This window comes from Gorilla gorilla, chromosome 16, assembly GCF_029281585.2.
Source record: "Gorilla gorilla gorilla isolate KB3781 chromosome 16, NHGRI_mGorGor1-v2.1_pri, whole genome shotgun sequence".
Lineage (NCBI taxonomy): Eukaryota > Metazoa > Chordata > Mammalia > Primates > Hominidae > Gorilla > Gorilla gorilla.
In genome coordinates, this window is record NC_073240.2 from 75,796,118 (window position 1) to 75,814,608 (window position 18,491).

At 52.0% G+C, this 18,491-nt stretch overlaps 2 protein-coding genes across 14 annotated transcripts; one reads left to right on the top strand and one right to left on the bottom strand.

Annotated features, from left to right (window-relative positions):
• Window positions 1–966: 966 nt before the first annotated feature.
• Window positions 967–9,577, top strand: MPI (mannose phosphate isomerase). Of its 3 annotated transcripts, XM_004056524.5 has the most exons (8): window positions 967–1,494; window positions 1,932–2,059; window positions 2,774–2,974; window positions 4,037–4,178; window positions 4,514–4,696; window positions 7,501–7,674; window positions 8,360–8,568; window positions 8,861–9,577. In XM_004056524.5, the coding sequence occupies exons 1-8, from the start codon at window positions 1,479–1,481 to the stop codon at window positions 9,077–9,079; spliced, it is 1,272 nt and encodes a 423-aa protein (XP_004056572.1). In that variant the 5' UTR covers window positions 967–1,478; the 3' UTR covers window positions 9,080–9,577. The 3 variants fall into 3 exon arrangements, with proteins under 3 accessions (XP_004056572.1, XP_004056573.1, XP_018866317.1); XM_004056525.5 differs by lacking the exon at window positions 8,360–8,568 and having other exon boundaries at window positions 1,422–1,494; XM_019010772.4 differs by lacking the exon at window positions 1,932–2,059 and having other exon boundaries at window positions 1,472–1,494.
• An 88-nt stretch (window positions 9,578–9,665) lies between these two features.
• FAM219B (family with sequence similarity 219 member B) lies at window positions 9,666–18,222 on the bottom strand. Of its 11 annotated transcripts, none has more exons than XR_010131040.1 (7): window positions 17,926–18,206; window positions 17,613–17,700; window positions 16,491–16,568; window positions 16,001–16,049; window positions 13,954–14,133; window positions 13,301–13,414; window positions 9,666–10,621 (listed from the first exon to the last, which is right to left on the bottom strand). XR_010131040.1 is itself a non-coding variant. In XM_055363796.2 (6 exons), exons 1-5 carry the CDS (start codon window positions 18,137–18,139, stop codon window positions 13,969–13,971), a joined length of 594 nt encoding a protein of 197 aa, XP_055219771.1. In that variant the 5' UTR covers window positions 18,140–18,206; the 3' UTR covers window positions 9,666–10,621; window positions 13,954–13,968. The 11 variants fall into 11 exon arrangements, 7 of the variants coding, with proteins under 7 accessions (XP_055219771.1, XP_018866320.1, XP_018866322.1 ...); XR_008672097.2 differs by lacking the exon at window positions 9,666–10,621 and adding an exon at window positions 11,341–11,486 and having other exon boundaries at window positions 13,954–14,136; window positions 17,926–18,204; XR_010131039.1 differs by lacking the exon at window positions 9,666–10,621 and adding an exon at window positions 11,341–11,948 and having other exon boundaries at window positions 13,954–14,136; window positions 17,926–18,204.
• Window positions 18,223–18,491: the final 269 nt, after the last annotated feature.

Below are 18,491 nucleotides of genomic sequence, written 5' to 3' on the forward strand. Positions count from 1 at the left end.
AGTACGTTGTTTCATGAGTCTTGTATTATCCATTTTATTATTCCTTAGTGCATGGTAAAGCTTCCTTTAAAATGCAAGCTGATTTATCTGAGCCAGAGGACCCCAGGGGAGGTGAGATAGATACCCACACCTGGGCAGAGGATTACAGGGAAAACAGCACCCGCTCTTTCCCCTGGGCACATGTGGTAGAGGCTGTGGGAATGAGGGTATTGCAGGGGTGATGAGGGTAGAGTCAGGACTGTAACTCCTCATTCCAGGTTCCCTGGAGCTTTGACTGTTGTGCTCCTAGCCTCAAGCAATCCTTCTGCCTCTGCCTCCTAAGGTGCTAGGATTACAGGCCTGAGCCACTGACTGTCCTTCTCCTAGGAGGCTGTTGACTGAGAAGGTCTGGATGTCAAAGCCTTTCACCACAGGATATAGCCAAGATTACTGCAGAGCCAAGGCCCAAGGCCATCCTTCCCTATGCACAGCTTTTGGTAATTCCCCTGACTTCTGTGTGTGCAACTTGTAAGCAGCTCAGCCTGGAGTAGGAGTTGGGGTTCTGACTTTCTACAGCACCTGGGACGGGAAGGATCAGAGGAACACAGGGAGCTGACTGCCTTATAGGTGTCCCACGTCATCCCATCTGACCCTCCAACAAGCGTGTCAGGCTGGCATTATTCACCCCATTCTACAAAGCTCAGAGCAGTGAAGGGCCTTGCATGTGACATTTACCATCATCATCACTAGTATGTCCCTACTCACATCACAGCAATTCTTTGCTCAAATCTCTAATTGCTGAGAGACTCGAAGTAAAACCCAAAGTCTTCACAATAGCAATAGCCTGCAAAGCTCTGCCCCCCTCCTCTCTTCTCTGACCTCCTCACTGCCCCTGTCTTACTCACTCTGCTCCAGCCACAGTGGCCTCCTTGCTAGCAGTTCCCTCCCCAACACTCCCGGCACAGTCCCACATTCCCGCCTTGCTCTGGCTTCCGCTGTGGCTGTTTCCTCCCCGCAGAACACTCCTGCCTTCCTCACCGCCAAGTCTGGACTCAAACCTCACCCCCTCAAGAGGCTTGCCCAGACAGCCTTTTAAATTCTGCAAACTGCCTCCCACTGCCACCTGCCCCCTTACTTTTTGTGGCCTTGACCTTTCAACATACTACATGATTTGCTTACAATACTTGTCTGTCTTGCCTTCACCAGAATGTAAGCGCTCTACAAAGGCAGAGGGAAGGCTATCTTGCTCTCTGATGTATCCTCCAGCCCTTAGAACAGTCCGTGGTACTTAGCAGGTTTTCAGTACATCTGTGCCCGGCGATGGAAAGAATGAATGAATAGTGACACCGAAGATCGCGGCCGTAAGCCTCTGGGCACGGGTGCCCCAGGGCCTGGCGGAACGCTCAGGGAACTACATTTCCCGTGAAGCTCTGGGCGCAGAGGGCCGCGGGGGCTGCCGGGAAAGGCATACGTGCTTAATCCTGGTGCAGGGGGCGAGCATGGCCGCTCCGCGAGGTGAGCCATTGGCCGGGGTGTCGGCGAGTGTGTTGGTGGGGCGCGTCCTGGGGACGACTCCCGGCATGATCGGCCAGGTTGAGTCCGCTCCTGGCATTCCGCGGAAAGATGGGTGGACGCCGGGCAGAGGTGGGGCCACCTGCGATGGGGATTGACCTCCGAGGGGAGGGGGCCCTTCTAGACGTCGTGCCGTGGGATAGGTACCTTCTGCTCCCTCCCCGCCACCCTGCCTCAGATCAGCACAAGGTCCTTACTGCTGCCCATCTGACAGTTGGGAACATCGAGGCCTGCAGCAGATGGGGGTCTCATCCAACAGCCTACAAAACCCTTATTTGACTCTGTCCCCAGTGAGCACCCCCAGCTCTTGTCTGGTTTCCCGGGACACTAGGGTGGGGCCTGAGGAGTGGAGTGGCAGCTGACCCTGTCTGTGCCCCTAGTATTCCCACTTTCCTGTGCGGTGCAGCAGTATGCCTGGGGGAAGATGGGTTCCAACAGCGAAGTGGCGCGGCTGTTGGCCAGCAGTGATCCACTGGCCCAGATCGCAGAGGACAAGCCCTATGCAGAGGTGAGCCCCGGGCTGTATTTCAGCCCACTTTACCCGCAGGTCAGGAGAAAGGGCCTGAGGCAAGTCATAAGAATCAGCTGGGAAGGGTGAGGCAGCAAGGAGGGAGGAGACCCACTTGGCTCTTCAGGCTAATGGACTAGATAGTGTTATCAAAAAGAAGAGAGGTTTTGTCATAATAGGCTGGGATTTCCAGCACTCTCCTTCCCCCAACCACTCTTAGCACTTAGTGAATTTTAATTCAGCCCTCTTTGACAATTAAGTTTTTTTACTTTGACTATTTTTTTGCATTTTTATTAACCTAAAATATTTCTCCTGCCTATTTAGTGGAGAAAAAGCCAAAGCTTTCGCCTCTGCTTCTGAAACTGGAAGATGTATGTTAACCCCTGAAAGAATCATTTAAGAGTCATAGTTTTTCTGCTACCTTGACAGTGCAGATGTCATTCTCCTCTTTGGATAGACAAAGAAGATACATCTAAAGAAGGGAAATAACTAGTCCAAGTCTTCATAGATGGCTAGAGGCCGAGTCTGGACAAGGGCCTGGGTCTACTGCCTCCCTGTATGTCCATGATGGCATGAACATTTGTATCCAGACCTGGGAGGCCTTTCCCAGGATTCAGTTGCCCTGTGGGGAGCACAGCATAACGGATTGGGACAGGCCAACTCAGGGTGGCAGGTTTCTTCCCCCTTCCCCTCCCAAGTTTCCTGTCTTTCCAGTTGTGGATGGGGACTCACCCCCGAGGGGATGCCAAGATCCTTGACAACCGCATCTCACAGAAGACCCTAAGCCAGTGGATTGCTGAGAACCAGGACAGCTTGGGCTCAAAGGTCAAGGACACCTTTAATGGCAACCTGCCCTTCCTCTTCAAAGTGCTCTCAGTTGAAACACCCCTGTCCATCCAGGCACACCCTAACAAGGTAAAGGACAGAGTGCAGTGCAGAGGTCAGGGTACAGAAGGGCTTATGCTAAGGCCCTCCCATGACTTTTACTGCCACTTTTACCCCACCCATGCCAGGCTCCTGCCCAAGGCCAAATCCAGGCTGACAACTCCCAATTTAGCTCTGCAAAGCCAGATGGTAGTGACACATGCAGCAACTAAGTCTAAGCAAACAGCTCACCAGCCTGTGCCAGGGGAGTTTCTCTAAGCTCATTCCAAGGGGCTTGTTCCTGGTCTTCCCTCATCCAACCCATGTCTATTCATATCTGCCATTTACTCATCTGCTTTCAGGAAGAGTTCAACTTGCAAGGCAGGGCAGGTACCCTCAGCCCCACCCCCATGGAGTCTCCCTACACAAGCCTGAGTCCCATCCTAAGCAACTGTGGATCAAAACTCCTTTTTTTTTTTTTTTTTGAGACTTGAGTCTTGCTCTGTCGCCCAGGCTGGAGTGCAGTGGCACGATCTCGGCTCACTGCAACCTCCTCCTCCCAATTCAAGCAATTCTCCTGCTTCAGCCTCCCAAATAGCTGGGACTACAGGCACGCGCCACCACACCCAGCTAATTTTTGTATTTTTAGTAGAGATGGGGTTTCACCATATTGGCCAGGCTGGTTTTGAACTCCTGCCCTCGTAATCCGCTCGCCTCAGCCTCCCAAAGTGCTGGGATTACAGGCGTGAGCCACCATGCCCAGCCAAAACTCCTTATTTCTAGATACACAAAGTAAGACCCAGAGAAGGGAGGGATTTACCCAAAGCCACACAGCTCGTTAGTGTCAGAGCTTGGTCTGGTATTTGGGTTTCCTGATTCACAGGCCAAGCCTCTTAAAGTCTGCCCCAGCTTTTCCCTGATTTGCCCCTGCCCTGGGTTGGCTGAGCCCCAAGTTTCTGCAACATGCTTTGACTGGGCTCCTTGCCAGAGGTAGGTAGTCACTGCCATCCTGCAACTGGGGAGGGTGGACAGCAGGGGCTAGGTGGCACTGGTGTCCCTGCTAGGTAATGGCTGTACCCTCACCATCCTCCTCTTCCCCTGGCCACCCCACAGGAGCTGGCAGAGAAGCTGCACCTCCAGGCTCCGCAGCACTACCCCGATGCCAACCACAAGCCAGAGATGGCCATTGCCCTCACCCCCTTCCAGGGCTTGTGTGGCTTCCGGCCAGTTGAGGAGATTGTAACCTTTCTAAAGAGTAAGTTGGGCAGAATGCTGAAGGCATGCGTATTGGGCCAGGGATACCTGGGGAACCAAGATGATAGGAACAGTGGCTGAGAACGGGTCACATGTCACAGGAACTGAAGGGCCTCATGAAGCAGTTTTTGGAGCCAGTGAGCCAGGCCAGTGAGATCAGGCTCAGGTGTGGTTGTCAAGGGCTGGTGGTGAGTGATTGGTTTCCACTGCAAAGTTTACTTAGCATTGCCGGCTCTTTGGTTAGGGCTGGGATGGAAAGGTGTCCTCCAACTCCCCACTTGTGTGGGTTCCATCTTACCATTCCTGATATGGGCCCTGGGCCTGGCCTTCCTGTAGAGGTGCCTGAGTTTCAGTTCCTGATTGGAGATGAGGCAGCAACACACCTGAAGCAGACCATGAGCCATGACTCCCAGGCTGTGGCCTCCTCTCTGCAGAGCTGTTTCTCCCACCTGATGAAGAGTGAGAAGAAGGTGGTGGTGGAACAGCTCAACCTGTTGGTGAAGCGGATCTCCCAGCAAGGTGGGCATGGTTATATTCCTGGTTGGGTGCAATGCTCTGGCCTGGGCTTCCCAGCAGACACCAGACTCTGGGGACAGTTCTCAACCCCCTTGCCCAAGTGGAACACTAAAAGGGGCCCCACTTAGATGACCTGTTGGCAACTTAGCATTGCTTGCCTAGTCTTTGTGGAGCAGGGCCCTTCTTAGTTGAGTGCTGCTTCCCAACTGGTCATCTTCTCCAGATGGTTGGAGGCAGACTGGCATAGAGGACTCTTAGGATGCCTTCCACCTAGGCATTCTGAGATTTTCCCTAGCCCTGCAGCTGCCCTCCATGGATGGACTTGTATCTCGGGGCTAAAGAGGCAGGAAGGGGACACGAGCATCCTCCCTCTCCTGGAAAGGCCTGATGCCTCCAGCACTCAGTCATTTGATCTTTCCTTTACCTTCTGTGTGCCCAACCTTGTGCTAAGAAGAGTTCAGGAAATGACTGTGATGGATGTGGTCATGTCACCCCGAAGGTGGGGAGTCAACACAAGCAGTAAGAAACCCAAAACAGAACAGACTCCCAGCAATGAGCTTATGTGGTGCAGGCAATGAGGTCTCAGCTTCTTAGCCTGGCAGCCACAGCCCCTTCTCTAGGTGGCCCAGAGCTCTCTTTTACCTCTACAGGTTTCCCATTACCTTTGAGCCTTAGGGCATTATTTATTTGACCCAAGCATATTTTTTTCTGTTCAGTGTGTGTGTCTGTGTGTGTGTGTGTGTGTTTTGAGCCAGGGTATCTTTCTATTGCCCCAGGCTGGAGTGCAGTGGTGCGATCTTGGATCACTGCAGCCTCTGCCTCCCGGGTTCAAGCAATTCTCCTGCTTCAGCCTCCTGAGTAGCTGGGATTACAGGCATGTGCCACCACATCTGCCTAAGTTTTTATATTTTAGTAGAGACGGAGTTTCACCATGTTGCCTAGGCGGGTCTCGAACTCCTGAGCTCAGGCAATTCACCTGCCTCAGCCTCCCAAAGTGCTAGGATTACAGGCGTGAGCCACCACGCCAGGCCCCTTGCCTCACTTTAAAGAAGCCTGGCTGGGCACGGTGGCTCACGCCTGTAATCCTAACACTTTGGGAGGTTGAGGCGGGCGTATCACTTGAGGTCAGGAATTCAACACCAGCCTGGCCAACATGGTGAAACCCCATCTCTACTAAAGATACAAAAATTAGCCAGGCGAGGCAGAGGTTGTGATAAGCCTAGATCGTGCCACTGCACTTCAGCCGGGGCAATAGAGCGAGACTCTGTCTCAAAAAAAAAAAAAAAAAAATGCTGGGCATGGTGGTGTGTGCCTGTAATCCCAGCTACTCAGGAGGCTGAGGCACAAGAATCACTTGAACCCAGGAGGTGGAGGTTGCAGTGAGTCTAGATTGCACCACTGCACTCCAGCCTGGGAGACAGAGCAAGACTCCGATTTGAAAAAAGAAAAAGAAAAAGAAAAAGAAAAAAAATTTAAAAATTAAAGAAGTCCACCCTTGCCACTCTACCCAGGCTGAGCTCATTTTCCCTTGTCGTTTCCAGGACACATTTTGGCCCTCAGCGCATTCTGCCTCATGCTCTCTGGAGCAGACCGAGAGAGATTCTCTGAGACATAGAACTTTCTTTTTTTTTTTTTTTTTTTTTGAGACGGGGTCTCGCTGTGTCACCCAGGCTGGAGTGCAGTGGCACAATCTTGATCACTGCAACCTCCGCCTCCCGGGTTCAAGCGATTCTCCTGCCTCAGCCTCCCGAGTAGCTGGGATTACAGGCACGTGCCACCACACCTGGCTTTTTTTTTTTTTTTTTGTATTTTTAGTAGAGATGGGGTTTCACCATGTTGGTCAAACTGGTCTTGAACTCCTGACCTCGTGATCCGCCTGCCTTGGCCTCCCAAAGTCCTGAGATGACAGGCGTGAGCCACCGCGCCCGGCTGAGACACAGAACTTTCAGTGCTAAAAACTAGAAAGTCGCTGGGTGTGGTGGCTCACACCTGTATTCCCAGCACTTTGGGAGGCCTAGGTGGGAGGATCACTTGAGTTCAGGAGTTCGAGACCAGCCTGGGCAATATAGCAACACCCTCTCTCTGCAAATAATAAAAAACTTAGCCGGGCATGGTGGCATGCACCTGTGGTTCTCGCTACTCAGGAGGCTGAGTTAGGAGGATTGCTTGATCCTGGACAGTTGAGGCTGCAGTGAGCTATGATCGTGCCACTGCACTCCAGCCTGGGTGACAGCGAGACCCCGTCTCAAAAAAAAAAAAGGGAAAGCTCGGGCATGTTGGTTACCCTTCATGAAACTCTTTTGAGTTATCTCCCTAGATTTTGAGCTCCAAGGGCAGTGGTTCTCATCCAGGGGACATTTGGCTGTTGTCTGGAGCCATTTTTGATTGTCAAAACCCAGATAGGGGTTGCTAGTGGCATCTTGTGGGTGGAGGCCAGGGAAGCTGCTACACATCCATCAGTACACAGGACAGCCCCCACAATAAAGAATTACCTAGCCCAAATGTCAGTAGCGCCAAGGCTGAGAAATCCCATCCTGAAAGGACCATACTCTAGCTCTTTTAGTGGCTAATATAGTCCTGGGCATATGAATAGTCAAGATATGATGAAAGATGGTATTTGTATGGACTGGAGTATCAAGCAAGGCTCGACCCCCAAAGGGCTGGAGGCGTGGCCAGAAGGACAGGGCCACTTTGGCTTCTGGATTCCTGTGGCAGGGACCTTTTCCTAGGACTCCCTGGCCAATGTGGGGCTATGAACAGCACTGAGTATCCCCCTAAGTGACCTTGGGGTGCTCTGTGACCCTCAGCGGCTGCCGGAAACAACATGGAGGACATCTTTGGGGAGCTTTTGCTACAGCTGCACCAGCAGTACCCAGGTGATATCGGCTGCTTTGCCATCTACTTCCTGAACCTGCTTACCCTGAAGCCTGGGGAGGCCATGTTTCTGGAGGCCAACGTACCCCATGCCTACCTGAAAGGAGGTGAGCCACATTTCAGCAGTGAGCCCCACTGCCATCCCTGCTGGGCCCTGTTTCCCTATCTGGACAAAAGAAGGAGAAGGGTGGTCAAGGAGACTCCCAAGGACCTTGCAGCTCTGACCTCTGAGGGTTCCTGGGCTCAGCAAGCAACAGCTGGTAGGGATGATAAATGCATTTAGCATTGAACACGCCTTGAATCCTGACACCAACCCTGTGATGCCATGCTACTCTGATTTTAAGTCCTGCCAGTCAGTGTGGGAACCACAATTTGAACGCAGGCTATATTGGATCAAAGCTGTTGTTCTGTCACAGCCTTTGTATGTCTGTCCTACCTACCAGGGATTTTTACACTAAAATATGCATGTTGCCAGGGAAGGATGCCACCTTTCGACTGTTGGCTGCTTATCCACACATGCCTCATGCACAGGATTCTGGGGTAGAAGTGGGAGACTACAGAGTTGGGGCTCCCCAACCCCCAGGGGTTAACATGACTCCCCTCTCACAATAATGGGTGACCTGTCACCTGTTTTTGGTATTTGATATCTTAACCCCATTCTCCCAGAGAATACAATTCATGGAAATTTTTACCTAACTTGGCATGGGGTTCATGGAGCTCAGGTTAGGAGGCCCAGAACTGGAGAGCTAAGGCATACTTCATCAGCTTAGCACATGACGACTGTCTCTCCAGACTGCGTGGAGTGCATGGCGTGTTCAGACAACACAGTTCGTGCTGGCCTGACACCCAAGTTCATTGATGTGCCAACCCTGTGTGAAATGCTCAGCTATACCCCTAGCTCCAGCAAGGACAGGCTCTTTCTCCCAACACGGAGTCAGGAAGACCCCTACCTCTCTATCTATGACCCCCCTGTACCAGACTTCACCATTATGAAGACGGAGGTGAGTGAGGGGCTATGATGGGTGTCCTTCGTGTGCCATGAAAATCTCTGGCAAGGGTCACGACGTGGAGGACACCAGGGGCTGGGTTTCCTGTCAAGCCCACTTGGCGGAGGGTGGCCCCAGGGCCTGCCCATTCCTTCCTGTACCAGGGACCAGGCCTCTATGCTGACTGAGCCTGGGTTGTGGGAGAAGGTGGCAGAGCTCTCCCTCGTGCCCTGGGGACTGTCCTGGGCCCATGAGCTGATGAGAGCAGAGTCTGAGCTGCACTGCCTTATCGTTTCTTCCTGCCCAGGTCCCTGGCTCTGTCACTGAATACAAGGTCTTGGCACTGGACTCTGCCAGCATCCTCCTGATGGTACAGGGGACAGTAATAGCCAGCACACCCACAACCCAGACACCAATCCCTCTGCAACGTGGTGGCGTGCTCTTCATTGGGGCCAATGAGAGTGTCTCACTGAAGCTTACTGAGCCGAAGGACCTGCTGATATTCCGTGCCTGCTGTCTGCTGTAAAGGCTGCAGCCTCCCCAGTTCTCCTCTGCCAGCCACCCTAAATTCCAGCCAGCCTCACCTCCTCGGGCCCAGCTCAAGCCCCCTTCCTTGCTCTGGACCCCTTAGGTATACCCTGGAAGAGCTGGGGTGGGGGAGGAGGGAGCATGAAGGTAGTGACTCCTGAACACACCCAGGTGGAACCATCTTTGGGGAGGAGAGGCCCGTGTGAGGGGTCTGATACTCCCCTTGTCTTCCCTCTCTACTCCTCGCTACACCTGAGCCAGGCTCTTGCCAACTCTGTTCCAGCCTATGGCTTTAGGCTAGCTGTTAAATATGTGACCCAGCATTAGCTCAGCATCTGTCAGAGCAAGAGACCAGGTAATTTCTAAGAACAGGGTTCTAGTGCTGGGACTGCCCATTTCCTCAGCTGCAGAGGAGGAAAGGGAAAGGGTAGGCCTGTAGACTAATGCTGTTTACACGCTTGTTCTGTCAAAGCAATTAAAGATCACTTGTGTCGAGGCTGTGGGGTAATGAGCACTCAGCCTTTGGGGTACCTGTTCCTAAAGTGGGCCAAAAGAGCCCTCCCTACATGATGCCCCAGTTTTTGCTTTATTCCTATTTCATACAGCTTCTCGGGGGGTGGGCAGGCTACACTCCAGAACACTGGTATGGGAAGGAGTGGGAGAGGAAGCCAGCTTTGGCCTCAGAGGCACAGCTTGCAAGCAGGCCTTGGGTCTTCCCAGAGGCACAGCTTGCAAGCAGCCCTACAGAGAAGGTGACTCAAAGGATACACCAGCCACCAGTGCAAGACTCTTTGCTCCTGTTTTTCTTTCTTTTTTTTTTCTTGAGACGGAGTCTCGCTCTGTAGCCCAGGCTGGAGTGCAGTGGCACGATCTTGGCTCATTGCAAGCTCCGCCTCCTGGGTTCACGCCACTCTCCTGCCTCAGCCTCCCAAGTAGCTGGGACCACAGGTGCCCACCACCGCGCCCGGCCAATTTTTTTGGTATTTTTAGTAGAGATGGGGTTTCACTGTGTTAGCCAGGATGGTCTCGATCTTCTGACCTCGTGATCCGCCCACCTCAGCCTCCCAAAGTGCTGGGATTACAGGCGTGAGCCACCATGCCTGGCCCGGCTCCTGTTTTTCAACTGGCCCTAGAGGAGGGGTCCGCAAACCAGGCTGGCAGGCCAGTTCTGGCCATACCTGTTCATTTCCATACTGTCTGGCTGCTTTCAAGCCACAGTGGCAAAGTTGAAGAGTTGCACTAGACTGTACGGCCTGCAAAGCTGAAACCATTGACTGTGAACCACTTCTCTAGAACATACTCAACTGTTGCAGATTACAGGGACTCAAGAACCGAATTAGACAATTTTCATGGCAAGGAGAAGCCCAGTTAGCTTTCCTAAACGGGCAGGAAGTGTGAAGGAGGGAATCTCCTGATGCCCTGCTCCAGGGGTGGCACACACCTGCAAGAGGCTGTCGGCTGTCTGCTGCTGCTGAGGTTTCTGACCTGCAATCGTAGATCCTGTCACCACAGACTAATCACTTAGTCCACTGGCTCCTTCCTGTGGGATAAAGGTTTAAATTCATGCAAAAGAATCTTTCTGGGCTTCTGCCCACACTAGAGCCCCTATACAATGAGTTCCAGGAAACCACCTTCAAAAATCTCCTGGGTTTTCTTGCCTCCAAATTTTCTTCAGCTAAAAAACAATAAAGATGAGCTGGAAAGAAAAGGTCTGCTAAAGGGAACCCATTCTACAGAAGTGACTTGCAAGAGCCTATTTCACTCATGCTGTCCAGTGAAACAGGCCCGAAAGTGGTGCCCAGTGGGAACAGCAGAAAGGGGAGGGAGTTTCCAGAAGGAATTGCTGTAGTCAGCTGTTAAGCTATTTCTTCATTTCAGGATATCCAGGATATTCTTAACTTTTATTTTTTTGAGACGGAGTCTCGCACTGTCTCCTGGGCTGGAGTGCAGTGGCGCGATAGCTCACTGCAACCTCCGCCCACTGGGTTCAAGCGATTCTTCTGCCTCAGCCTCCTGAGTAGCTGGGACTACAGGCGCCTGCCACCACACCCAGCTAATTTTTTGTATTTTTAGTAGAGACGGGGTTTCAGTAGAGACGGGGTGACAGGATCTACGACTGCAGGTCAGGTCAGGTTGGTCTCAAACTCCTGACCTTGTGATTTGCTTGCCTCAGCCTCTGAAAGTGCTGGGATTACAAGCATGAGCCATTGTGCCTGGCCAAGGCCTTTAAAATCCACTGCAACACAGACACAGCTCAACTAGTGTGATTGCATTTATTCTTATAAATGTACAGAGCTGTAGAAGTGCAAGCCAAGAGTTCTATAGAGTAGTACATAAACACCATATGGTACCACTCCTGCTGGGAGGTAAGCCTGGATACACCCCTCTCCTCAGGAAACTGTCACCTGCAGAACACACAGCACTCAGAATTAAGGCAGTTTGGCCCTGGGCACATTGGTGGTATTTTGGTATGTGGCCACTGGCCCTAAACAACTGACCATTTCTACCCTGCCTCACTGCACTGTCCCACCAGGTCCCTCCAGCTTTTTCTACAAGGTAACACCCTCCTACATGGGGTCAGCCAGCTCAGAAACCTCTTCTTCAGGGACAGTTGCAGCTGAATATGCCAGAGCTGATTATTATAACAACGATGCAGAGGGCCTTGGTTTTGGGGTCCTGCCACCCTTACCCCTAGAAGCTGCTAAACACCCAGGCCATTCTGCCCTGACCACCTCCCCAACAGAGATGTAGGTCTATACTTACCTTCCACAGCCACCTCCCAGCACACACTGGGTCCCTCTACCTGTGTCGCTGTCTTTCTTTACACTGTGCTACATTTGATCCCTTTCCACATGTGCACTTCACCTCTGCAGACACAAGAAAGGCCTGGACATGGTCTCTGCAGATGGGGAAGGGGTTCTGGATGGAGATGTTCTTGAGCTCTACAAGCATTTGCACAAAGTGCTCAGAATGTTGGCCACCTGCATAGAGCTGCAGAGTCCCATTCCAGAACAGAGTAACCATCTGCCTCTCTTCCCAAGACCCCAAGCTGGCATGACTCTGGTCTCTGTCCTATCTCTCTGCTGTGATGCTGCTAGCTAGTAGAGTAAGTCAGCCCCCAGATACTGTATATTCCTCTCAACCTTCCATGGTTTGAGAAAAACACAAAGATAGATGTCCATCAAGCACTCACAGGATTACCATCGTAAGGATGGTTGTCAGACAAATAACAAATAAGGCCGTATCTTTTTATTAGACTTGCTCATCTTCTAGTCACCCCTTGTGGTAGAGCGAAAAGAGTGTGTTGTCCCTCTCATGCCTCTAGTGGTCACAGGACACTGAGTAAAGCAAGAGACTGGATACTTTCCCATGTAGAACCTACACCCCAATCCCGACTATTGGGCTGGGAACCCTGTCTATGCCCATTCAAAGCTCACCATGTGGGAGGACTGCTTGGGCCTGGGAGGTTGAGGCTGCAGTGAGCTGTGATTACACCACTGCACTCCAGCCTGGGTGACAGAGACCCTGTCTCCAACAAAACAAAGCAGAACGCTCACCATGGTTCTGAGTTAAGCCAAAAAACAAAACAAAACCTGTTGGAAAAATTCTAGAAAGAGGCTTGGTATAGAGTATAGCAAGATATACTCTCCAATTTGCGGGTACGGGGTGTCACAGCAGAAATTATGCCTATTTCTGCTGTTTGGGCTGGGGGCTGAAAGAGGCTGTGTCACACCCAGAGGTCTGCTTAAAGCCCAATCCTGAGTATCCAGTAAGGCCCATGCTGTGACCAGAAGAATCTGGCAATAGAATGGTCCATGCTGGAGTGAAGGGAGGCCCTCTACACTGGTGGACTGATTTCCTCAGGCAAGGGTCTAGGAGCTGGCTTAGGTCTCTCTTACCCTTCCTGTCTGTAAGCCTCAGTCTAGGACAAAGCCCACACAGCTGTATACCCACTCTCACGAGTCCATTGCTACTTCTCAAAAGTTTAAAAAGTAAACAAATAGGAAGGCACCGGACTGCTCCCTGTAGCTCCCTCTGCTGGTAATAATAAAAACTGCAGGCTTCTGGGGCCAGCCCCAGTACCTTCGACCTAATCTTTAGCTCAAAGACTGGGTGAAGAAACTCACCCAGACCAAGGAAATACAAATAAATAAATATGAACATGTCAGAGCAGTTTTTCTCTAACTAGGGAAGGGCAAACCAGAATCACTAAACTCACCCGGACGGTTGGACCAGTTGGGGATGCCCCAGGTCCAGGGATTCTGGAAGCCAGGATCCTGCTGTATCATTAAGCAACCTGCTATGATCCCTGTCATAGTTAGACAGGTGCAACCTGAAGAGGGACAAAAGGACTCACTTTATGCTGTCTTGAAGGTCAAGCCTGCAAACCATCTTAGAGCTAGGAAGAATAGAGCAAATGGAATTTCTTGAACTGGTCTCAAACAGTTTCTTTTTTGGATTGCCAGCTATAATAAACCATAAAGTGCTATTTTCTGCCTCCATTCAACACTATCTAGCACAGCCTGGGCACAAGAGCTCCCTTTTTGCCTCCCTGAAGCACTATGACAAATACCAATCAAGCTGTCTGCAAGTGTTTCCTTAGCCACCTTTGTCACCCACTATAAGAACCAGAATTCTCTGTCCTGCCCTTATTAAAGTGACTTCTCCAAACTCTGCTCCAACAGCAGAGGAAAACTACAGAATTCTACCTATCAGCCCACAGCCCAGATGGGGGCCTCTGGCCTGAGAAGCAACAGGTAACGGCTATCTGCAGGTCACTTTCTAGGGGTCAGTGACTTCAGTGCTCACTGCACTGTGTGAGCTATGAGTGGCCAACAGGGCTCTGTAGGCCTCATGGTGAGCAGGGCCCACCTTGGAGGGTAATGTCTACTGGAGGGTACAGGAAGAAGAGTCCCCAAGACAGCACCAGCAGCAGGAGCATGTTGAAGAGGCCATGGGCTTAGGGGGGATGAGGTCCAAGTCCTCGTCATCTGGAATCTCATCCAGGTGATACCCATCCTGAAGCAGCTGCCGGCTCACATCCTGGTTCACCTGCTAAGAGAAGGAGAGGAGGGAACTATAGGCCAAGATGCAAAGCAGAAATAACTGCTACCCAAAAGACAGAACCACATTCCGTTACCAGGGCTTCCTGTCCATGTCCCACCCCAGGCCAACGCCACACATCCCTGGACTACAGGAGGAAGTACCACCTTCTCCTACTTGTGCCTCAGCCAGCAGTAAGCCTTAGTACTGTCCAGACTTCACTGTCACTGACCCCCAGGGATCTGTTCTCACTAAATCCTGAGGCATTCATGTAAATATCAAGTTCCCAATATGTTTGAAAATCAGTGCTCTGACAGTTCCCACTGGGAGCCCAGACTAGTCCCTATCAAGGCTGAAGAATATGGGATAATAACAGAACAATGGGCTAGCGTAGTATAGCATGGGTTACAGTGGAAGGGGGTGGTGACGGCTTTGTCTACACACTGCTGGTTAGACTTATCCTTTGATGCCAACAGAGCTGGGTTCCTGCAAAGTGGAATTTGTTGGTTGGTTTCATCAGTTCACTGAACATAAGAAAAATAAGGCTGGGCGTGGTGGCTCACGCCTGTAATCTCAGCATTTTGGGAGGCCGAGGCGGGTGGATCACGAGGTCAGGAGATCGAGACCATCCTGGCTAACATGGTGAAACCCCATCTCTAATAAAAAATAGAAAAAATTAGCCAGGCGTGATGGCGGGCGCCTGTAGTCCCAGCTACTCGGGAGGCTGAGGCAGGAGAATGGCGTGAACCTGGGAGGCGGAGCTTCCAGTGAGCTGAGATCAGGCCACTGCACTCCAGCCTGGGCCATAGAGGAGACTCCGTCTCAAAAAAAAAAAAAGAAAAAGAAAAATAAATGAGGCTGGGGAAAGTGTAAGACTTCCTCTTACACACAATCTTTGACACTCAGACATTTAAGGAGGACAAAATTTGCAAACTGCTCTATTCTCTGTGACAGAAACTCAGAGATTAGCCAAGATTTCCAGGAGAGTAAGAAAAGCAAGTGGTGTAGAGTCAGGTCCCCAGCACTTCACCTCTGTCAAAGGGAATGAGCTTCAATTGCCAGGATTTTACATCCCTGTTTTTCTATCTGGGACAGTCACTCTAGAAAAATGTCCACATGGCTATCCCAGGAGTGTTTTAGCCTGAGTTTTCATAGATGGAACAACTGAAGAAACAGAAGTTGTTTGGTCTGGAAGAAAGCAAGCTTGGTGAAAGATGGGCAGGGGAGAGACGGAAATGCTGATCTCAGAGAAACTAGAGTTGCCGTGTGACACTGGAAAGCAGGTCAAGGACCAATGGACCCATTCAGATTAATAAGGAAGATTTCTCTAACAGCTACTCAAAGAAAAAATTCCGTGTGTGTTGAGGGAAGGGTGGGTAGCAAGGCTCCTTGGAGGTGGTCAGTACCCAATTACAAAAAGCATTCAAGTAAGCACAGACTAGTAAACACTTAGCTGGGATCTATCAAAAGGGTTCCTTTTCTAAGCTGTGGCCTAGAAGACTTTTATTTTAGAGTCTTATTTTAGAGACAGGGACTTGCTATATTGTCCAGGCTGGTCTTGGAACTCCTGGGCTCAAGCAATCCTCCTGCCTCAGCCTCCCTAGTAGCTGGGACTACAGGCGTGTACCACCATGCCCAGCTTACATGACTTCTGAGATCATTTCTAGCCCTGAGTCTATATGGTCTCCTCGATTCTCAACAGCCCTCCTTGGTCACCTATACCTCCACCGGGGGAAGAGGGCAGAGTGGAAGATCGTAGAACAGACCAGAAGTCTGGCACAGTGCTGTGCTCACAGCGGGCACCAAACAAGCATTTGGCAGTGGTGGTAATGCTGCCTGCAGCCTGGCCCTGCGCAGAAAGGTGTTCTGGACTTGCCTCTGCAGATGAATACCCGGAGGAGTATCTGGATTCCAGCTCCCCATCACTAGGAGAAAAGGAAAACAGTCAGTTCCGGGAGGTACCTGTGGCGCACAGCTGTAAATCATCAGGCGGAGAGCATGCAAGGGCATCCGGAAGACTTTTGAAGCAAAGGCCACACACAACAGAACTCAAGTCCAAATAGGCTTTGAGTAACACTGGTTCCCTCAATCGATTCTGGCAGGGACAGGGTCACTCTCACTAACAATACAAACATAACAGGGCAGGATGATCCCCCGGACATTGGTGCTCCGAATTCTAGAGCAGCATGATTACCTATGAGTCTTCTAACCAAGCCATCCTGGGAAGGGATATTGTTCAGAAGAGAACGGCCCTGGAATATACATGAAGGGCCTTGGAGGAGACAGGGAACAAGCAAAGGCATCAGGCGATCTTCAGTCCCAGCCAAGTTGCTTCCCAAGGGGGTATTTCCAAGGGGAGCACTCACCTGTCAGAGTCGAGGGACACCAGGTTTTCATCTGGACTCTGGCTAAGAGCAGTATAGCCCTTGTTAAACTTCACTGACCTGAGGGGAGACGGGGGAGAAGAGACCAAACATAGATGAAAGCATAGGCATTTCACAGGGATAGGCAGAGTCCTCGCCCTGAAGGAGAAATTGACTGCACTACTGACTTGCCTTCTCCCTGGTCACAGCCACCACTGCCTGCAGCTCCATGTACCTGGCTACAGTGCCTCAGAATGTGTACGTCCTCATTCTTTTTTTCTTTTTTTGGAGACAGAGTCTGGCCCTGTCACCCAGGCTGCAGTGCAGTGGCGCGATCTCGGCTCACTGCAATCTCCACCTACCATGCTCAAGTGATTTTCCTGCCTCAGCCTCTTGAGTAGCTGGGACTACAGGCGTGCCCAGCTAATTTTGTATTTTTAATAGAGACGGGGTTTCACCATGTTGGCCAGGCTGGTCTCGAACTCCTGACTTCAAGTGATCCACCGGCCTCGGCTTCCCAAAGTGCTGGAATTACAGTCGTGAGCCACCACGCCCGGCCTGTATTCTACTCCTCCCATAGGTCTTGGAAAAAAAGCACACCTCCCCTTGCCTGATCTAGGAAAAGTACCCTCTCCCCACTTATTTAATCAGAGGACACAAAAACTGCAAGTCTTTGGGTAAAAGGTTAGGGTTAACCTTCACTTCTCCGAGTTTCAACCCTCATCTGTAAAAGGAGGCACTGAATAAGGTTCTATGCAGCTCCGAGTTTACTATTCTGTTAAAAACAAACAAATAAAAACAGGTCTAGCCATTCCCACACTGCTCTTCGTCCTCATTGCTGGGGACTCCAGCCACCATTCTCCTCCCTAACAGAGGAGGAGAATGATAGTGAATGAGCCTGTGCACTCACAGAACTCCCTTATTCCGAAGCCCTTTATCTGATCCTATCACATCCTTAAAGGAAAAGAGAGATTGTTCCTCTTCCCATTTTAAAGATAGTGAACCTGACAGGTTGCATCAAGGGAATCGCTAGCTCGGCCTTAAACCAGAGCACCCTGTCTCCGTCCTGGGGATTAAAGCCTTCTCTAAAGCTGCTGGCACAGAGGAGGTGGCGCCTGCTGAGACCTTTTCCCTGAAGAGTCTGGGCGGTTCGGCGAGGCCCCCAGCATGCCTTTTCTCCGCAGAACGGCCTTGGCCAGGTCCCGGTGCTTCTCTGGAAGTTAAAGGACCCGGGTCAGCCGGGTCTTCCCCACTCCGCCGCGTCTCCCGAAGGCTGGGAGGCCGCTCTTTCCGAACGGATTTTGAGGGGCGAGAGCAGGCTGCAGCTAACCCCTTCTCTCCGGGGCCGAGGCCCAGCGGAGCTCCGGAACCCGCCCTGGGGACGCGGCCGCCCGCCCGCCCAGGGAGAGACCTCCCCCGACCATCGGGCCACACTCACGCAGCTTGGCTTGAATGGAGGGTGCGCGCGTCACCATGTATGGCCCCCGCTTTTCCACGGCCGCGGGGGTGCGCTCCCCCAGACGGAGGGCTCTATTACCGATCTGCCCGGAGGGTGGCCCCGCAGCTCCCGGCGCGCGGTCCCGAGCCCCGCTGGGCCGGGGTCCCGGGGTTGACAACCGCAACGCGCGCCCGCTGGGCTCCGCGGTCGCCATGGCCGGGCCCCGCCCTGCCGGATGGTGCAACCCCGCCCGTGGCGAAAGAGCGACCGGCCGAGGGAGAGGCGGGCTCTTTTAACAAGATGGCGGTGCGCAGGCGCAGGTAGTCCCCTTCCGGAGCTCTCCGGTTTGGTAGTCTGAGGACTTGGCCGAAATGTTCCGCCCTTCTTTTCGGGGGGCCGGGCAGTTCCGTTCTCCGTTTTGGGGTAGGCGGCTTGAGCCTGGTGATGGTTAGGCTCAGTTCTGTCTCTAGTGGAAATTAAATACTAATACTGTTGTGGGGCTGCGCGTGTGCGTCGGTCGGGCGCCCACGGTTTGAGTCCTGGCGCGCCGCACTCTGTGCTTTTCG